General features: G+C 44.8%; 1 protein-coding gene across 1 annotated transcript; it reads left to right on the forward strand.

Moving 5' to 3' along the window:
• Positions 1-8,018: 8,018 nt before the first annotated feature.
• On the forward strand, positions 8,019-10,661 carry LOC106565372 (cysteinyl leukotriene receptor 1; the record flags this gene model as incomplete). Its single annotated transcript, XM_014132408.3, has 1 exon — positions 8,019-10,661. A coding segment is annotated over one exon (798 nt), but the record flags the coding sequence as incomplete, so codon positions are not given.
• Between the last annotated feature and the right edge of the window lie 5,970 nt (positions 10,662-16,631).

Consider the following 16,631-nt stretch of genomic DNA (forward strand, 5'->3'; position numbering starts at 1 on the left):
ACGATCATCAGAGAAGATCCCACCACCAAGAGACCAAGCAGCGTGGTCTGGAGCAATGGACCTGGGAAGACACCCAGGAGGTAATGGCATCCTGGTCTATTGAGGAGATGAGGAGGAGTATATGCAGGGTTTTGGAGGAATTAGTGGCAGGAGAAAAGCGCCTCCCATGGGAACAGGTGGAGGCAGCGAGAGCACGGCAACGAGGGAAGCACGAGAGGCAGCCCCCCCAAAAATGTTTGGGGGGGCACACGGGGAGATTGGCAGAGGCAGGTTGGAGACCTGAGCCAACTCCTCATGCTTACCATGGGGAGCGAGTGACTGAGCAAGCACCGTGTTATGCGGTGATGCGCACTGTGTCGCCAGTGCACATTCACAGCCCGGTGCGCTCTGTGCCTGCCCCACGTACCAGGCCTCCAGTGAGTCTATCCAGCCTGGTACGCCCTGTGCCTGCTCCTCGCACTTGCCCTGAGGTGCGTGTCACCAGTCTGGTGCCACCTGTGCCAGCCCCACGCATCAGGTCTCTAGTGCGCCAGCCCAGTCCGGTGTCTCCTGTTCCTGCTCCTCACACTGAGGTGCGTGTTACCAGTCTGGTGCCACCTGTGCCAGCCCCACGCATCAGGTCTCTAGTGTGCCTGCCCAGTCCGGTGTGTCCTGTTCCTGCTCCTCGCACTCGCCCTGAGGTGCGTGTTACCAGTCTGGTGCCACCTGTGCCAGCCCCACGCATCAGGCCTCCAGTGCGCCTTCCCAGTCCAGAGCTTCCGGCGACAGTTCCCAGTCCAGAGCTTCTGGCGACGTCCCCCAGTCCGGAGCCTCCAGCGACGTTCCCCAGTCCGGTGAAACATTTACATTTACATTTACGTCATTTAGCAGACACCTGTTCCAGCTCCACGTAAGAAGCCTCCAGTGATGATCCATGGTCCGAAGCCTCCAGTGATGATCCATGGCACGAAGCCTCCAGTGATGATCCATGGCCCGGAGCCTGTAGTGATGATCCATAGCACGGAGCCTGTAGTGATGATCCATGGCACAAAGCCTCCAGTGATAATCCATGGCCCGGAGCCTGTAGGGATGATCCATGGCCCGGAGCCTGTAGGGATGATCCATGGCCCGGAGCCTGTAGGGATAATCCATGGCCCGAAGCCTCCAGTGATGATCCATGGCGCGGAGCCTGCATCGACGGTCCCCAGCCCGGAACCTCCTGAGGCGGCCCGCAGTCCGGAACCTCCTGAGGCGGCCCGCAGTCCGGAACCTCCTGAGGCGGCCCGCAGTCCGGAACCTCCTGAGGCGGCCCGCAGTCCGGAACCTCCTGAGGCGGCCCGCAGTCCGGAGCCTCCTGAGACGGCCCAGAGCCTCCTGAGACGGCCCGCAGCCCGGAGCCGCCTGAGACGGCCCGCAGCCCAGAGCCTCCAGCAGCGGCCCGCAGTACAGAGCCTCCGGCGATGATCTACGGTCTAGTTCCTCTGACAACGATCCACGGTCCGGTGGCACAAAAGTGGAGGGATCAGTGGGCGGAGCGGGGGCTACGCCCCGAACCGGAGCCGCCACCATGGGTAGATGCCCACCCAGACCCTCCCCTATAGGTTCAGGTTTGCGGCCGGGAGTCCGCACCTTTGGGGGGGGTACTGTCACGCCCTGACCTGAGAGAGACGTTTTATTTCTCTATTTTGTTAGGTCAGGGTAGGCATTCTAGGTGTTATATTTCTATGTTGTCTTTTTCTTTGATTGGCCTAGTATGGTTTCCATTCAGAGGCAGCTGTCTATCGTTGTCTCTGATTGGGAATCATACTTAGGCAGCCCTTTTTCCCTCCTTCAGTGTGGGATCTTGTTTTTGTACAGCTCAGTTTAGCCTGCAGAACGTGACGTTTGTTTTCTGTTTATTGTTTTGATTTAGTGTTCTGAGTTCAAATAAATGTATCATGAGCACTCACCACACTGCACCTTGGTCTCCTCATTACGACGATCGTCACACTATCTTAGATTCCTCGCACGGGGCGTCAAAATGTCGTGTCTGTGAGTATCATTAAATGTGAAGACTGTTATTTTATAAAATCAATTCTCTGTGTAATTATTATTACATGAATAAACTAATCATGCAAACTCTAATTAACTAGGAAGTTGGGGCATCATGGGAAAATGTTTATAGAGACTTTATTTCCCGAATTGACTTTTCAGATATTTCCATATCTCATCGAGTCCAGTCTTGTATTAATGTATTATTACCTCATCAGTTCTCATTACTGAATGTCGCAATGGTTATCTGCACAAACCCGAGCATAAATTATGAATCAGCGATATACGAATTGGCTTAATTATTTATTTACTAACTAAATCACAGAAATACAGGAAACACACACACACAATTAGTTCATACATTGAGCATTACATGATACAAAGAAAAGGTCCCTAGTGGATGAAACCGATATGACGGCTTGGTAGACAAAGGAAGAGGGGTGTGGAGCGCTCAAGAGCGGGAAACTCATAGCTGATAACTACACTCATAGACATTGCTAATACCTTACATGAACGACCACTCATTCGAGAAAAAAAATGACATTCACTTGTCTATGTCTTGTCTCTCTCTGGTCACCGGTCCGTCTGCTGGAGAGTCAGTCGACAGAAAGTCTCTGGTTGCGTTCCCCAGGAGTCACAGTCCGTCATAGTTGTTATAATGGATACTTCAGAGTACCATTCGGAACTGTTCTTAGATCGGATACCAGACTAAAGTACTTAAACAGCTGCAGTCTGCATAATTGTTCTTTAGTTTGTAGATTTCTTTGCCATTTCAACGTGGGAATGATCTCCACGTTCGCTGTCTTGTCCTTTGGTAGAGTTGTTGTGCCAAGCATTCCAACATGTAGCTACCGCTTCATATTTTCTTGTCTTAGAAATTAACCCATTTGCAACTGTAGCTTACACCGTGGTCTGGTGTGAATTGAGTCACGGGGGCTTTTATACTTTGGTAGAAAAGGGCAGTCTCATGTTTGTGCCCACCTGGGCGTGGCTACTGTGCATAAGTTACCATAAAACAATCAATTCTCATTTAGAAGACTAAATCACATTGTTATCTTTTCAAAAGTATTCTTATACTTATTCATCTTATACAACCTTCAGATGTAAACCTGACAGCTGGGAAATGTACACTTTAAAATATATAGTTATGCGTGTTTCCTGTCCTTCATGAGATCACCAAATGAAACACACTCAACATGATTGTCACTTAAGTGTCCACGGACCCTTCCCACATTCTCAAAAATATAAATATTGTTTAATTCTCCAATTATGGGGATCAGGAGTTTTGGGAAGAAGACTGTCTTGGGAAGAAGACCTTCCCTGTGGCTCAGTTGGTAGAGCATGGTGTTTGCAACGCCAGCATGGTGTGTGCAACGCCAGGGTTGTGGATTCGATTCCCACGGGGGGCCAGTATAATTTTTTTTATTTTTTATTAATTAATAAAAAATGCATGAAATGAAAATGAAATGTATGCATTCACTACTGTAAGTCGCTCTGGATAAGAGCGTCTGCTAAATGACTAAAATGTAAATGTAAATGTCTTTGTTCTCCATAGGCTCTCTCCCTCCATACTCCAAGGCAGCGAAGAGAGAGAGTTTATAGAAGGAATTTATGACCGTTGTAAAACCTGAGGGGGAGGCACAATATACACCCCAAAAGGGCCACGTTGTGATACCTGTTTGAACGAGTGTATTAGATAATTAAATTGACCCTTACAAAAAAGATTGCGGTTTTGAAACCGCAGTGAAAGTGCAGTAACGGCAGTCGACGGCGCTATTTAATTAATAACTGCAGTTATACTGCACTCGAACTGCAGTTATACTGCACTCGAACTGCAGTTATACTGCACTCGAACTGCAGTTATGTTGCACTGCAAAATTACTGCAGTAAAAAAACAGTATTGTTTTGGACACAGTATTTGCACCATACTGCAGTTATACTGCACTCTAACTGCAGTTATACTGTAGTGTACTGCAGTTCCTATATACTGCACTCTGACAGCAATCTTTTTCATAAGGGTATGGACATTTGTTTGTTTTGACCCTACTTTTTACAATCCACACACACTGCTGCATGAATACACACGCAATCTGCCCATCTCTACCTATGTATGTAAGCACGGTTCCTCCTGAAAATAATCTGTGGACCTTTTCCAGGTCCTAATACTTATAATAATATAGTTATTATTTGCTAAAAGAGCAACGATTTCCTTCTTACTAAAGCCAAGTATAGTTTAACCCGGTCATCATTCAAACTCTGACAGAGCTCCAGAATTTCTCTGTGGAGATGGGAGAAACTTCCAGATGGACAACCATCTCTGCATCACGCCACCAAACAGGCCATTATGGTAAAGTGGCCAGACGGAAGCCACTCATCAGTAAAAAGCACATGACAGTCCGCTTGGAGTTTGCTAAAAGACACCTAAAGGACTCTCAGAAACATGATTCTCTGGTCTGATGAAACCAAGATTGAACTCTTTGGCCTGAAAGCCAAGCGTCACGTCTGGAGGAAACCTGGCACCATCCCTACGGTGAAGCATGGTGGTGGCAGCATCCGATGTGGGAATGTTTTTCAGCAGCAGAGGCTGGGTGACTAGTCAGGATCGAGGGAAAGATGAACGAAGCAAAGTACAGAGAGATCCTTGATGAAAACCTGCTCCAGAGGGCATAGGACCTCAGACTGGGGTGAAGGTTCACCTCCAACAGGAAAACGACCCTAAGCACACAGCCAAGACAACGCAGGAGTGGCTTTGGGACAAGTCTCTGAATGTCCCTTAGTGGCCCAGCCAGAGCCCGGACTTGAACCCGATCAAACATCTCTGGAGAGACCTGAAAATGGCTGTGCAGCAACGCTCCCCATCCAACCTGACAGAGCTTGAGAGGATCTGCAGAGAAGAATGGGAGAAACTCCCCAAATACAGGTATGCCAAGCTGGTAGCATCAAACCAAAGAAGACTCCAGGCTGTAAACACTGCAAAAGGTGCTTAAACAAAGTACTGAGTAAAGGGTCTGAATACTTATGTAAATGTGATAGATTTTTTTTATATACATTTGCAAAAAGTTCTAAACAGTTTTTGTTTTGTCATTATGGAGTATTGCGTATAGATTGATGAGGGGGAAAACAATTTAGTACGTTTTAGAATAAGGCTGTAATGTAACAAAATGTGGAAAAAGTCAAGTGGTTGCATGTCATTATTCTCAAAATATTACCACTTTATTCTTTAAATATTGCCACTTTATTCTGTAAATATTGCCCCTTTATTCAGCAAATTTTATTTCGACCTTATTGTCGAAATATTGCCACTTTATTCTCAAAATATTGCCACTTTTTGAAAGTATTGGCATGCAAAAAATTATCATCCTTGTACCACCATCCCTCGCTGTTTTTTGTTTTTTCACTTGGCCCTAATACTCTTCTGCAGACCAACACTTTCCATATTTTTGTAGAGTTTATGAAGCAATCTATAATGACGTTGTAACGACTGTCGTAGAGAAAGGACCAAGATGCAGCGTGGCACGTGTTCATGATTTTTTATTTGAATCCAACAAACACTCGAACAAAAATAACAAAGGGAAAACGAAAGCGCACAGTTCTGTCAGGTACAGAAAACTAAACAGAAAACAACTACCCACAAACACAGGTGGGAAAAGGCTGCCTAAGTATGATTCCTAATCTGAGACAACGATAGACAGCTGCCTCTGATTAGGAACCATACTCGGCCCAAAACAAAGAAATACAAAACATAGAATGCCCACCCCACACCCTGACCTAACAAAATAGAGAAATAAACCATCTCTCTCAGGTCAGGGCGTGACAGACGTGTAACTCCGCAACACTTTGGGCTAAAAACGAGCTTTACATTTCACAAGAAAGACAGGATTCCGATGCACATGTGGATATATTTGGTTCATTGACATTGAGGCTGAGCTACGACCTTCTAAAGTCGAGGAGACAAAACAATTGACTGTGCGCGGGAAGTAATCTAATGCGTGACTGTCGCCATCAATTGAGCTAATCACTTTTTGAAAAAGATGTTTAACTAAATTAATACTTGACGGTTGAAATAAATTAGGCTAAAATATATTTGTTAGTGAAATAACATTTGTAAAAAATAGTATAGACTTTTTCCCCCATACTTATTGTCATGAAATTACTTACCTAACTGAAAAGATTTGGCGTGGGTCCTCAGATCCTCAAAAAGTTCCACAGCTGCACGATCGAGAGCATCACGACTGGTTGCATCACTGCCTGGTATGGCAACTGCTTGGCCTCCGACCACAAGGCACTACAGAGCATAGTACATCACCGGGGCCAAGCTTCCTGCCATCCAGGACCTCTATACCAGGCGGTGTCAGAGGAAGGCCCTAAAAATGGTCAAAGATTCCAGCCACAGTCATAGACTGTTTTCTCTGCTACCGCACGGCAAACGGTACCGGAGCACCAAGTATAGGTCTAAAATGGCTTCTTAACAGCTTCAAATGTCTACCCAGACCATTTCCATTGCCCCCCCCACCCCCTTTTTTACGCTGCTGCTACTCTCTGTTTATTAACTATGCATAGTCACTTTAATAACTCTACCTACATGTACATATTACCTCAATTACCTCGACTAACCGGTGCCCCCGCACATTTACTCTGTACCGGTACCCCTGTATATAGCCTCGGTACTGTTATTTTACTGCTGCTCTTCAATTATTTGTAACTTTTTTACTTATCTATTTTTAACTTAATTTTCTTAAAACTGCATTGTTGTTTAAGGGCTTGTAAGTAAGAATTTCACTGTCAGGTCTACACCTGTTGTATTCGACACGTGACAAATACAGTTTGATTTGAAAAGATGTTATGAGTCATGTTACACTACGTAGAATTACAGGAAAGTTTCTTCAAAACAACAAAGAATTTCTACATATTTCTACAATAATTAAAGCAGGCCCAAATACAGGCTCCGGTCAACATTCATGCCTCCAACCTTGACCATGCAACAGCAGTCTTGCCCCCAACCTTGAGTTCACACACACATCTTTAACTTATTTGGTCTTTCACACTAGCTAGTGTAAGTCAGTGGAACAATTCTTATTCCCTACAATGGGCTAAATATAGGGTAATTAGTGTGTTTGTGTTCTGGAAGAACACTACTGTTGTTTTCCATACATCTTTTATTCCACTTCTTCACAGTTTTGCCGGTGCAACTAGGCCTACTTATTTGAAGTCTGATATGCCAGTAGTTGTCTTTGAAAAAACATTTAATGACGGTATGCATTTTTGTAGGCATTTTCATATCAGCTATGTCCTGGACATTGTTGATTGTAAGTCATAAAACATTTGAAAAGAACATATTGAAATTCCCCTTGCCTCAAGTATCTTTTTTTGTGGCTTTGCTATTTTCTAACACTGAACATAGCATACCCCTTCTTAACATTTAACAAGTTGACCCCTGGTTATGATAGTGATAATAATGTGTCTGTGTCTCTCCCCAGCTCCGTGTCTTGAAACTTCCCACTGGCTTGACTCCACCCTTCCACCAGTGACCCTTTCCCTTAGCAACCACACGGCAACGGCATTGACTAGCAACCAGTCCTGTAGCGGTGATGATGAGGTCTTTAAGTACAGAGCCTACACCGTCACCTATCTACTTGTGTTCCCTATAGCATTGCTTTTCAACAGCGGAGCGCTGTTCGTGTTCCTGCGACTGAAGCCCAAACGCTCTCCCTCTTCCATTTTCATGACCAACCTTGCCCTATCAGACGCATGCTTCTCCCTTACCCTGCCGTTTCGATTGGCCTACTACCTCAGGGGCGCTCACTGGGACCTCCCTGATTGGCTGTGCCGACTCTGTGTGTTCTGCTTCTACCTCAACCTCTACACCAGGTACGCATGTGCACACACTGCAAAACAGCTGTTCACTAAAAAACACAAACACACACACACACAGTTATTATAATGTGAGGTGACCCTGCTTGCCTAGAAAGGCACCTAACTAATAAGCTATATTATTATTTCCTTATAGCATTCTCTTCCTGACTGGACTGAGCGTGCTCCGTTGGTTGGCCGTGCTGAAGCCTCTTCATCATCGAGCCTTGACCACGCCCCACCGAGCTTCATTGGCCTGTTTGGGCATCTGGCTGTTTGTGGGTGGAACTTCGGTACCCTTCCTATTTTCGGGGACCAGGGTGAGGGCTGGACTAACACGCTGTTTCGAGCCCCATAACTCCGCCTCCTGGAAGAGGATCTTCATTCTCAACTACGTGGGCGTGACATTCGGCTTCCTGATCCCATTCGTCACCATCCTTGGTTGCTACGGCAGCATCATCCGCCGACTGACAGCTACAGCCATAAGCCAGAAGCTACAGACAGGGAGCCTGAAGCGTAGCCAGGGGAGACGTCGTCGCCAGTCTCTGCGTCTAGTCGCCATGGTGATCTGCACATTTCTGCTGTGCTTCCTGCCCTATCACGTGGCTCGCTCGATGCACCTGCACGCGGTGGTGAGCGGGTGGGGCTGCGTTGTTACTGCAACACAGCAGCGGGTGTTGGTGGTGACGCTGTGTCTGGCAGCGGCCAACAGCGTGCTGAACCCTCTGTTGTACTACTGTGCCGGGGAGTCCTTCAGAATGACCATACGCAACGCCTCGTCACAACGACGGTTCCGCTCCTCCCTCACTCAGGGCAGCTTGCTGTACTCTCACAGGAAGAGGAGTATTCCATCAATGACTTCAAAACCCACAATGCTAGACACACCCCTCGCTCAACCCCTAACCCTTCCTGAGTCCATACCAGACACACTCAGCCCTGTGAACGACAGTCCATAAAGGGTTCAAAACCTCCCCAGAATCAGAGACACTTTTCTGCATGTGTAAAATGGAGCCCTGAGGCCTGAACCAGAAACACACACACACCGAAGACTGAACCCTAACATCCTCTAGGAACATAAGACACTAAAGGTTGCTACTGTACAAGCTCCACTCTGTTGATCTACATGCGTGCATGCACGTGGGTGGAGTTGGATTCTTGGAGTGGCAGAAACATTTTGGTAACATGATATCCTCGCCGGTCCCAATTACATTCACAAGGGGACGATAGAAACGTTTTTTTATTTGTGTATTTTAATTTTGTAAACAACAAGGAAGAGTCACCTTCCCTTGCTAATAGTAGCCACCCATTACCTAGCTGGCAGCCTGGCTGGCTGGCTTTAGCCTGGCTAAAAACATAGCAAGCTAGCCTTTTTAGCTTTCTCATCTTCATGTGAAATAAATCAGAAAAAGTCACATGGCTAGCTAGTTGGCTACTGTCATGACTGTCCTGTGAGGATCACAAAGGGTCAGATCAGCTTGGCAATGGTTGACAATAACCAGACATTATCTCACCCACAGAAGAGGTGAGGAGGGAACTGGGCCGGTTTGACAGTTCACAACCTGTTGTAAATTACAGGAGAAGGGGGGGGGGGCTCGTTCTCCCCCTCCAGTAAAATCCACGAGAGGAATGTCTTTGTTAACAGGCTTTTCCTGCAGAAACTCTAACAGGGTCAAAAGTGGATATGGGAACAATAATTCTAACATAAGAATGTGGGGAATGGTCAGTGGGGAGCTATAGGAAACTAATGTCATATTGGTTTTGATTTTGTGATGTAGTTAAAAATGATATGGACGAAATACTGTAACTTGGAAAGTATATCCCCTTTATCTGTCAAGTTTCCATCCAATACGTTGTGCAAATAATATGAAAAGATGAAAGTATTTTTGTTAAGATAGGGACATGATTTTAAGAGCGATAATAGAAAATAGTTTTACATAACTTTGTGCATAGTAAGTAGCCACGCCCCAAGTGAGGTCAGAGAGCATGTCAGACTGACAGAACCGTCCACTTTGGCCAGAGGGCATAAAAGGACTGCCAACAGAGATTAACATTAGACTAGGAAAGACAGGGAGTTGCAGGCCACATCTAAAGTGGTTTAAACGTTGAATCTCAGAGACCAGGAAATGTGAGGCGGGAGCTACATGTTTGAAATGGTTGCAACTTTGAACCTCAATACGAGGTGAAGAAATAAACTCACCTTCCTTTAGACCAGAGAGATGGCGTGCTGCAGCTCATTTCTATTGTGGTGCGAATCCTGAATACCATCACGAGGGGGAAAACAAACTCCCCTCTCAGACAATCACTGAGACAGCTGATTAGCTATCTTGAGTCAAATATCTAGAAAAGCAAATCTAAGTGAGACTATCCTACTACGCTCATCACCAATGGGACCTGTCAACATGGCTGGCTAGCTATCTTCCAGAGTGAACAACAGTAGAAGAGGGGGAAAGGGGAAATCCCTTTCGGACAATCAGAGCCATACAGCTTGCAGCTGAAAAACCAACAACCTTCCTAAGGAAGGCTGGTTCCGACCGAACAAAGGCTCTCACATGTAAATACATTCACGATTTCTTGTTCAAAATGGGCAGCGGTTCGTGTGCAAACTATATTATTGCTGTGAGAATAGTTCTGAAATGTATCGACGATATGTGTCTTTTTCTCTCCCTCTCTCTCCCTCTCCATGTCGCTGTGTAAAAAGCCACCATATTGTAAAAGTCCACTAGGGACCTTTGTCTCATGTATTAAGTGTGTATGTTATCCTGTTATTATTTAGTTAACTAGTAAATAAATAATTAAACCAATTTGTGTAGTACTGAATCATGAGTAAGGCTGGGGTTTTTGCAGTTGCATGAGCTTACGAATTATGATATGATAAGATGCCCTGCTCTGTTTCACCTGTCTTTATGATTGTCTCCACCCCCCCTCCAGGTGTCGCCCATATTCCCCATTATCCCCTGTGTTCGTCTTGTTTATTCAAGCCTACCAGCGTTTTGTGTCTCAGCTCCTGCTTTTCCAGTTTCTCTTTTTTTCGTCCTCCTGGTTTTTGACCCTTGCCTGTCCTGACTCTGTACCCGCCCGCCTGACCACTCTGCCTGTCCCTGACCCTGAGCCTGCCTGTCGTCCTGTACCTTGGCCTCTACTCTGGATTTTCAAACCCCTGCCTGCCTTGACCTGTCGTTTGCCTGCCCCTGTTACAATAAACATTGTTACTTCACACAGTCTGCACTTGGGTCTTACCTTGGTACCTGATATATACCTTAGAGTTGAATTGTGGAGATGGTAACTGTTTAAACAACCTCTTCTGTGGTGCCTCAAATCCTAATGAGTTCGTTGTTACATGATTCACTTAATCGGGTAACAATTAAACATAGTTAGTGGATTAAATAAATAAATCATCAGATTAATGAACGTATAGTCACAACACTACAGCAGGTTCTACCATTTCACAATAGCCTGTAATCACTAGTTATTACTTCTAAACAAAATACATTTTTGGGTGGATTCTTGTTATCTTCTCATTTGTGGTGAAAGCAAAAGAAGGGTCTCTTGTCCTCCCTTGCTTGCAAGTTTGCTAAACACTGCAAGCTAGCTAACCTTTTAACTTCCCATATATCCATGTGAAATAACCAGATTTATAATGAAACATATGCCCTGGCAAATATTCTTATACAATGAGTGTACAAAATACCTGCTTTTTCCATGACATAGACTGACCAGGGGAATCCAGGTGAAACTATGATCCCTTATTGATGTAATTTGTTAAATCCACTTCAATCAGTGTAGATGAAGGGGAGGAGACAGGTTAATGAAAGATTTTTAGGCCTTGAGACAATTGAGACATGGATTGTGTATGTTTGCCATTCAGGGGGTGAATGTGGAAGACCAAATATTTAAGTGTCTTTGAACGGGGTATGGCAGCAGGTGCCAGGTGCACCGGTTTGTGTCAAGAAATGCAGCGCAGGGGCCTCTAGCGTAGCACAGTGGTCTAAGGTACTGCATCGCAGTGCTAGAGGCGTCACTACAGACCCGGGTTTGATCCCAGGCTGTGTCACAACCGGACGTGATCGGGAGTCCCATAGGGCGGGTCACAACTGGCCCAGTGTCGTCCTGGTTAGGGGAGGGTTTGGCCGGGGGGGGGGGCTCATCGCTCATCGCACTCTAGCGACTCCTTGCGGCGGGCCGGGCGCCTGCAGACTGATTTTGGTTGTCAGTTGAACGGTATTTCCTCAGACACATTGGTGCGTCTGGCTTCCGGATTAAGCGGGCGGTTTTTAGGAAGTGCAGTTTGGCGGGTCATGTTTCGGAGGACTAATGATTCAACCTTTGCCTCCAGAGCCTGCTGGAGAGTTGCAGAGATTTGCAGAGAGTTGCAGAGTATTCACACTCATCAGTTTCCCATGTGTATCAAGAATAGATATTCTAAAATCTGCTTAAAACAATATGAGCATTTTCCCACCTGAGACGTGTTTCCATCAAACAGATTTTTGTGGATAAAAAGTTGTGTACGCGTGATGGTAGTGCAGATAAAAATAACTTTTGCTGTTAAATTCCCATGTACCGAATGAAAAATTCTAGTTAAATGGCTTTCCATTGCATTTTCAACTATACTGATGGTCACAGAAACTGTTGCGTTATATAGCAAATGTGCCCACTTTGGTCTTGGAACATGCGCTTTAGTCAACAGCTCGCAGATACAGTGCGGGTAGACTACCTATATAATAAGATTATTATGGATAAGAGTGATATTATTTGCATTTGTCAAACTTTAGCCAAGCATCAATCATCATGACACCAGAATAGGAGCATCAAGCTCATCACCTTGCACATTCACTACCCTCTGAAGTTCATCATAACTTATTTAATCTGTAACCTACATACAATTAGGTTGAAGTCATTCAAATTTGTTTTCCAACCACTCCACACATTTCTTGTAAACAAACTATAGTTTTGGCAAGTCAGTTAGGACATCTACTTTGTGCATGACACAAGTAATTTTTCCAAAAATTGTTTACAGGCAGATTATTTCACTTATAATTCACTGTATCACAATTCCAGTGGGTCAGAAGTTTCCATACACTAGGTTGACTGTGCCTTTAAACAGCTTGGAAAATTCCAGAAAATTATGTCATGACTTCAGAAGCTTCTGATAGGCTAATCGACATCATTTGAGTCAATTGGAGGTGTACCTGTAGATGTATTTCAAGGCCTACCTTCAAACTCAGTGCCTCTTTGCTTGACATCATGGGAAAATCAAAATAAATCAGCCAAGACCTCAGAAACAAAATTGTAGACCTCCACAAGTCTGGTTCATCCTTGGGAGCAATTTCCAAACGCCTGAAGGTACCACGTTCATCTGTACAAACAATAGTACGCAAGTATAAACACCATGGGACCACGCAGCCGTCATACATCAGCTGATATCTCAAAGTGCTGTACAGAAACCCAGCCTAAAACCCCAAACAGCAAGCAAAGCATGTGAAAGAAGCACGGTGGCTAGGAAAAACTCCCTAGGGAAAACTCCCTAGAAAGGCCAAAAACCTAGGAAGAAACCTAGAGAGGAACCAGGCTATGAGGGGTGGCCAGTCCCCTTCTGGCTGTGCAGGGTGGATATTATAACAGAACATGGTCAAGATGTTAAAATGTTCATAAATGACCAGCATGGTCAAATAATAATAATCATAGTAGTTGTCGAGGGTGCAACAAGCACGTCCGGTGAACAGGTCAGGGTTCCATAGCCGCAGGCAGAACAGTTGAAGCTGGAGCAGCAGCACGGCCAGGTGGACTGGGGACAGCAAGGAGTCATCATACCAGGTAGTCCTGAGGCATGGAGATGAACGTACTTTGGTGTGAAAAGTGCAAATCAATCCCAGAACAACAGCAAAGGACCCTTTGAAGATGCTGGAGGAAACAGGTGCAAAAGTGTCTATATCCACAGTAAAACGAGTCCTATATCAACATAACCTGAAAGGTCGCTCAGCAAGGGAGAAGCCACTGCTCCAAAACCGACATAAAAAAGCCAGACTACAGATTGCAGCTGCACATGGGGACAAAGATCGTACTTTTTGGAGAAATGTCCACTGGACTGATGAAACAAAAATAGAACTGTTTGGCCATAATGACCATCTTTATGTTTGGAGGAAAAAGGGGGAGGCTTGCAAGCCGAAGAACACCATCCCAACTGTGAAGCACGGGGGTGGCAGCATCAGGATGTGGGGGTGCTTTGCTGCAGGAGGGGCTGGTGCACTTCACAAAGTAGATGGCATCATGAAGAAAGAAAATTATGTGGATATGTTGAAGCAACATCTCAAGACATAGGTCAGGAAGTTAAAGCTTGGTCGCAAATGGGGCTTCCAAATGGACAATGACTTAAGCATATTTCCAAAGTTGTGGCAAAATGGCTTAAGGACAACAAAGTCAAGGTATTGGAGTGGCCAAGCCCTGACCTCAGTCCTATAGAAATTTTGTGGACAGAACTGAAAAAGTGTGTGCGAACAAGGAGGCCTACAATCCTGACTCAGTTACACCAGCTCTGTCAGGAGGAATGGGCCAAAATTCACCCAACTTATTGTGGGAAGCTTGTGGAAGGTTCCCAAAATGTTTGACCCAAGTTAAACAATTTAAAGGCGATGCTACCAAATACTAATTGAGTGTATGTAAACTTCTGACCCACTGGGAATCTAATGAAATAAATAATTCTCTCTACTATTATTCTGACATTTCACATTCTTAAAATAAAGTGGTGATCCTAACTGACCTAATAACCGACCTAAAATGGGGAATTTTTACTAGGATTAAATGTCAGGAATTGTGAAAAACTGAGTTTAAATGTATTTGGCTAAGGTGTATGTAAACTTCCAACTTCAACTGTACATGCAGCTTCTCTTCTGTCATTATATGTAGCCCTAGAAGACTAAATAAACCCTTGCTCACCAGAATAATATCATAAATCGATCAAATTAATGCTTAAATTACAGTTTTTTTTTCATGTTTTTGATTTAACCTTTATTTAACTAGGCAAGTCAGTTAAGAACAAATTCTTATTTACAATGACGGGCTACCAAAAGACAAAATGCCTCCTGCAGAGACGGCGGCTGGTATTAAAAATAAAAATGTACGACAAAACACACATTATGACAAGAGAGACCACAGCACTACATAAAGACAGACCTAAGTCAACAACATCGCATGGCAGCAACACATGACAACACAGCATGGTAGCAACAACACATGACAACAACATGGTAGCAACACAACATAGCAGCAGCACAACATAGTAGCAGCACAAAGCATGGTACAAACATTATTGGGCACAGACAACAGTGCAAAGGCAAGAAGGTAGAGACAACAATACATCACACGAAGCAGCCTCAACTGTCAGTAAGAGTGTCCATGATTGAGTCTTTGAATGAAGAGATCTTTAGTAACCACAGAGAGTCAGGACACCAGTTTTAACGTCCCATCCAAAAGTCAGCACCGTATACGGCCAGTGCAATGTCCCCTTAACTGTCCTGGGATCTCCTTAGACCAAAAGAGAGTGCCCCCTCCTGGACCTCCAACACACTTGCAGCAGCATCTGGTCTTTCATCCTGGGACCGACCAGGAGAGACTCTGCTTAGCTTCAGAGGTAAGACAGCAGTGGGATGCAGCATCCCTTCAACAGGTGATTGATGCATTCATATGCCGCAGATTGTGGCATTGTTGACAAGTTAGCTATTTTAATGTGGGGATATCGTTTGTTCCTGATTCACTTACATTACTCTAAGCTCCGAAAAAAAATCTGTAAAGTTCTGTCATCTCTGCTTTTTTCGTGGAGCAAAGACGTTTAGGGAGCAAGGAGAAAATGTGCAAAATGTCAGTTTGACCAGTTGTAAGGAAATAGAAAGCTGTGAAAACAACCCAACATGTTTCTGATGAGATTTTAGTTTGGCTTGGATGCATATTTTATGTGATTGAAAAACTATCAGCTTTTATGATGCTGATCAAGGTGACACATTTACAGATGGTACCTAATTGCTAATTCGCATGAAATAAATACAATTTCTCCAATCCTGTTCCCGCGTCAAAATGTAGCCTACATTTGGTGTGTGATTTTACCGCAATGAATGCTTAATTCTGCATGAGTTAATATTAAGGCTATGTGAGAGGTTATAGACCTAGAGTCAGTGTCCAGATTTCAGTTTCCATTTAACCCATCTGAACAGTAGGCTACAGTTCCCTTGACGTGCCATAGGCCTATTTGAAGTGACTGTCAAATTTGTATAGCACCTCATCACACATAACATAGCCTGCACTGCTATCATCCCATTTTACCACTTCACCAAATTATTTCACCCAAACATTACTTTTCTGGCCCTCCCTTCTCTTTATTTTTTCAGTGTGTCAAATCGGAGGGCCTGTTGTTCGGACCTCTGGCAGTCTCTATGAGGGTGCCACAGGGTTGTATCCTCAGGCCGACTCTTTTCTCTGTATACATCAATGATGTCGCTCTTGCTGCTGGTGATTCTCTGATCCACTACGCAGACGACACCATTCTGTATACTTCTGGCCATTCTTTGGACACTGTGTTAACTAACCTCCAGACGAGCTTCAATGCCATACAACTCTCCCTCCGTGGCCTCCAACTGCTCTTAAATGCAAGTAAAACTAAATCCATGCTCTTCAACCGATCACTGCCCACACCTGCCTGCCCGCCCAGCATCACTACTGTGGACGGTTCTGACTTAGGTATTTGTAGTTGTCCACATATTCTAGGTGTCTGGTTGGACTGTAAA

This window comes from Salmo salar, chromosome 12 (assembly GCF_965601325.2).
Source record: "Salmo salar chromosome 12, fSalSal1, whole genome shotgun sequence".
Classification (NCBI taxonomy): domain Eukaryota; kingdom Metazoa; phylum Chordata; class Actinopteri; order Salmoniformes; family Salmonidae; genus Salmo; species Salmo salar.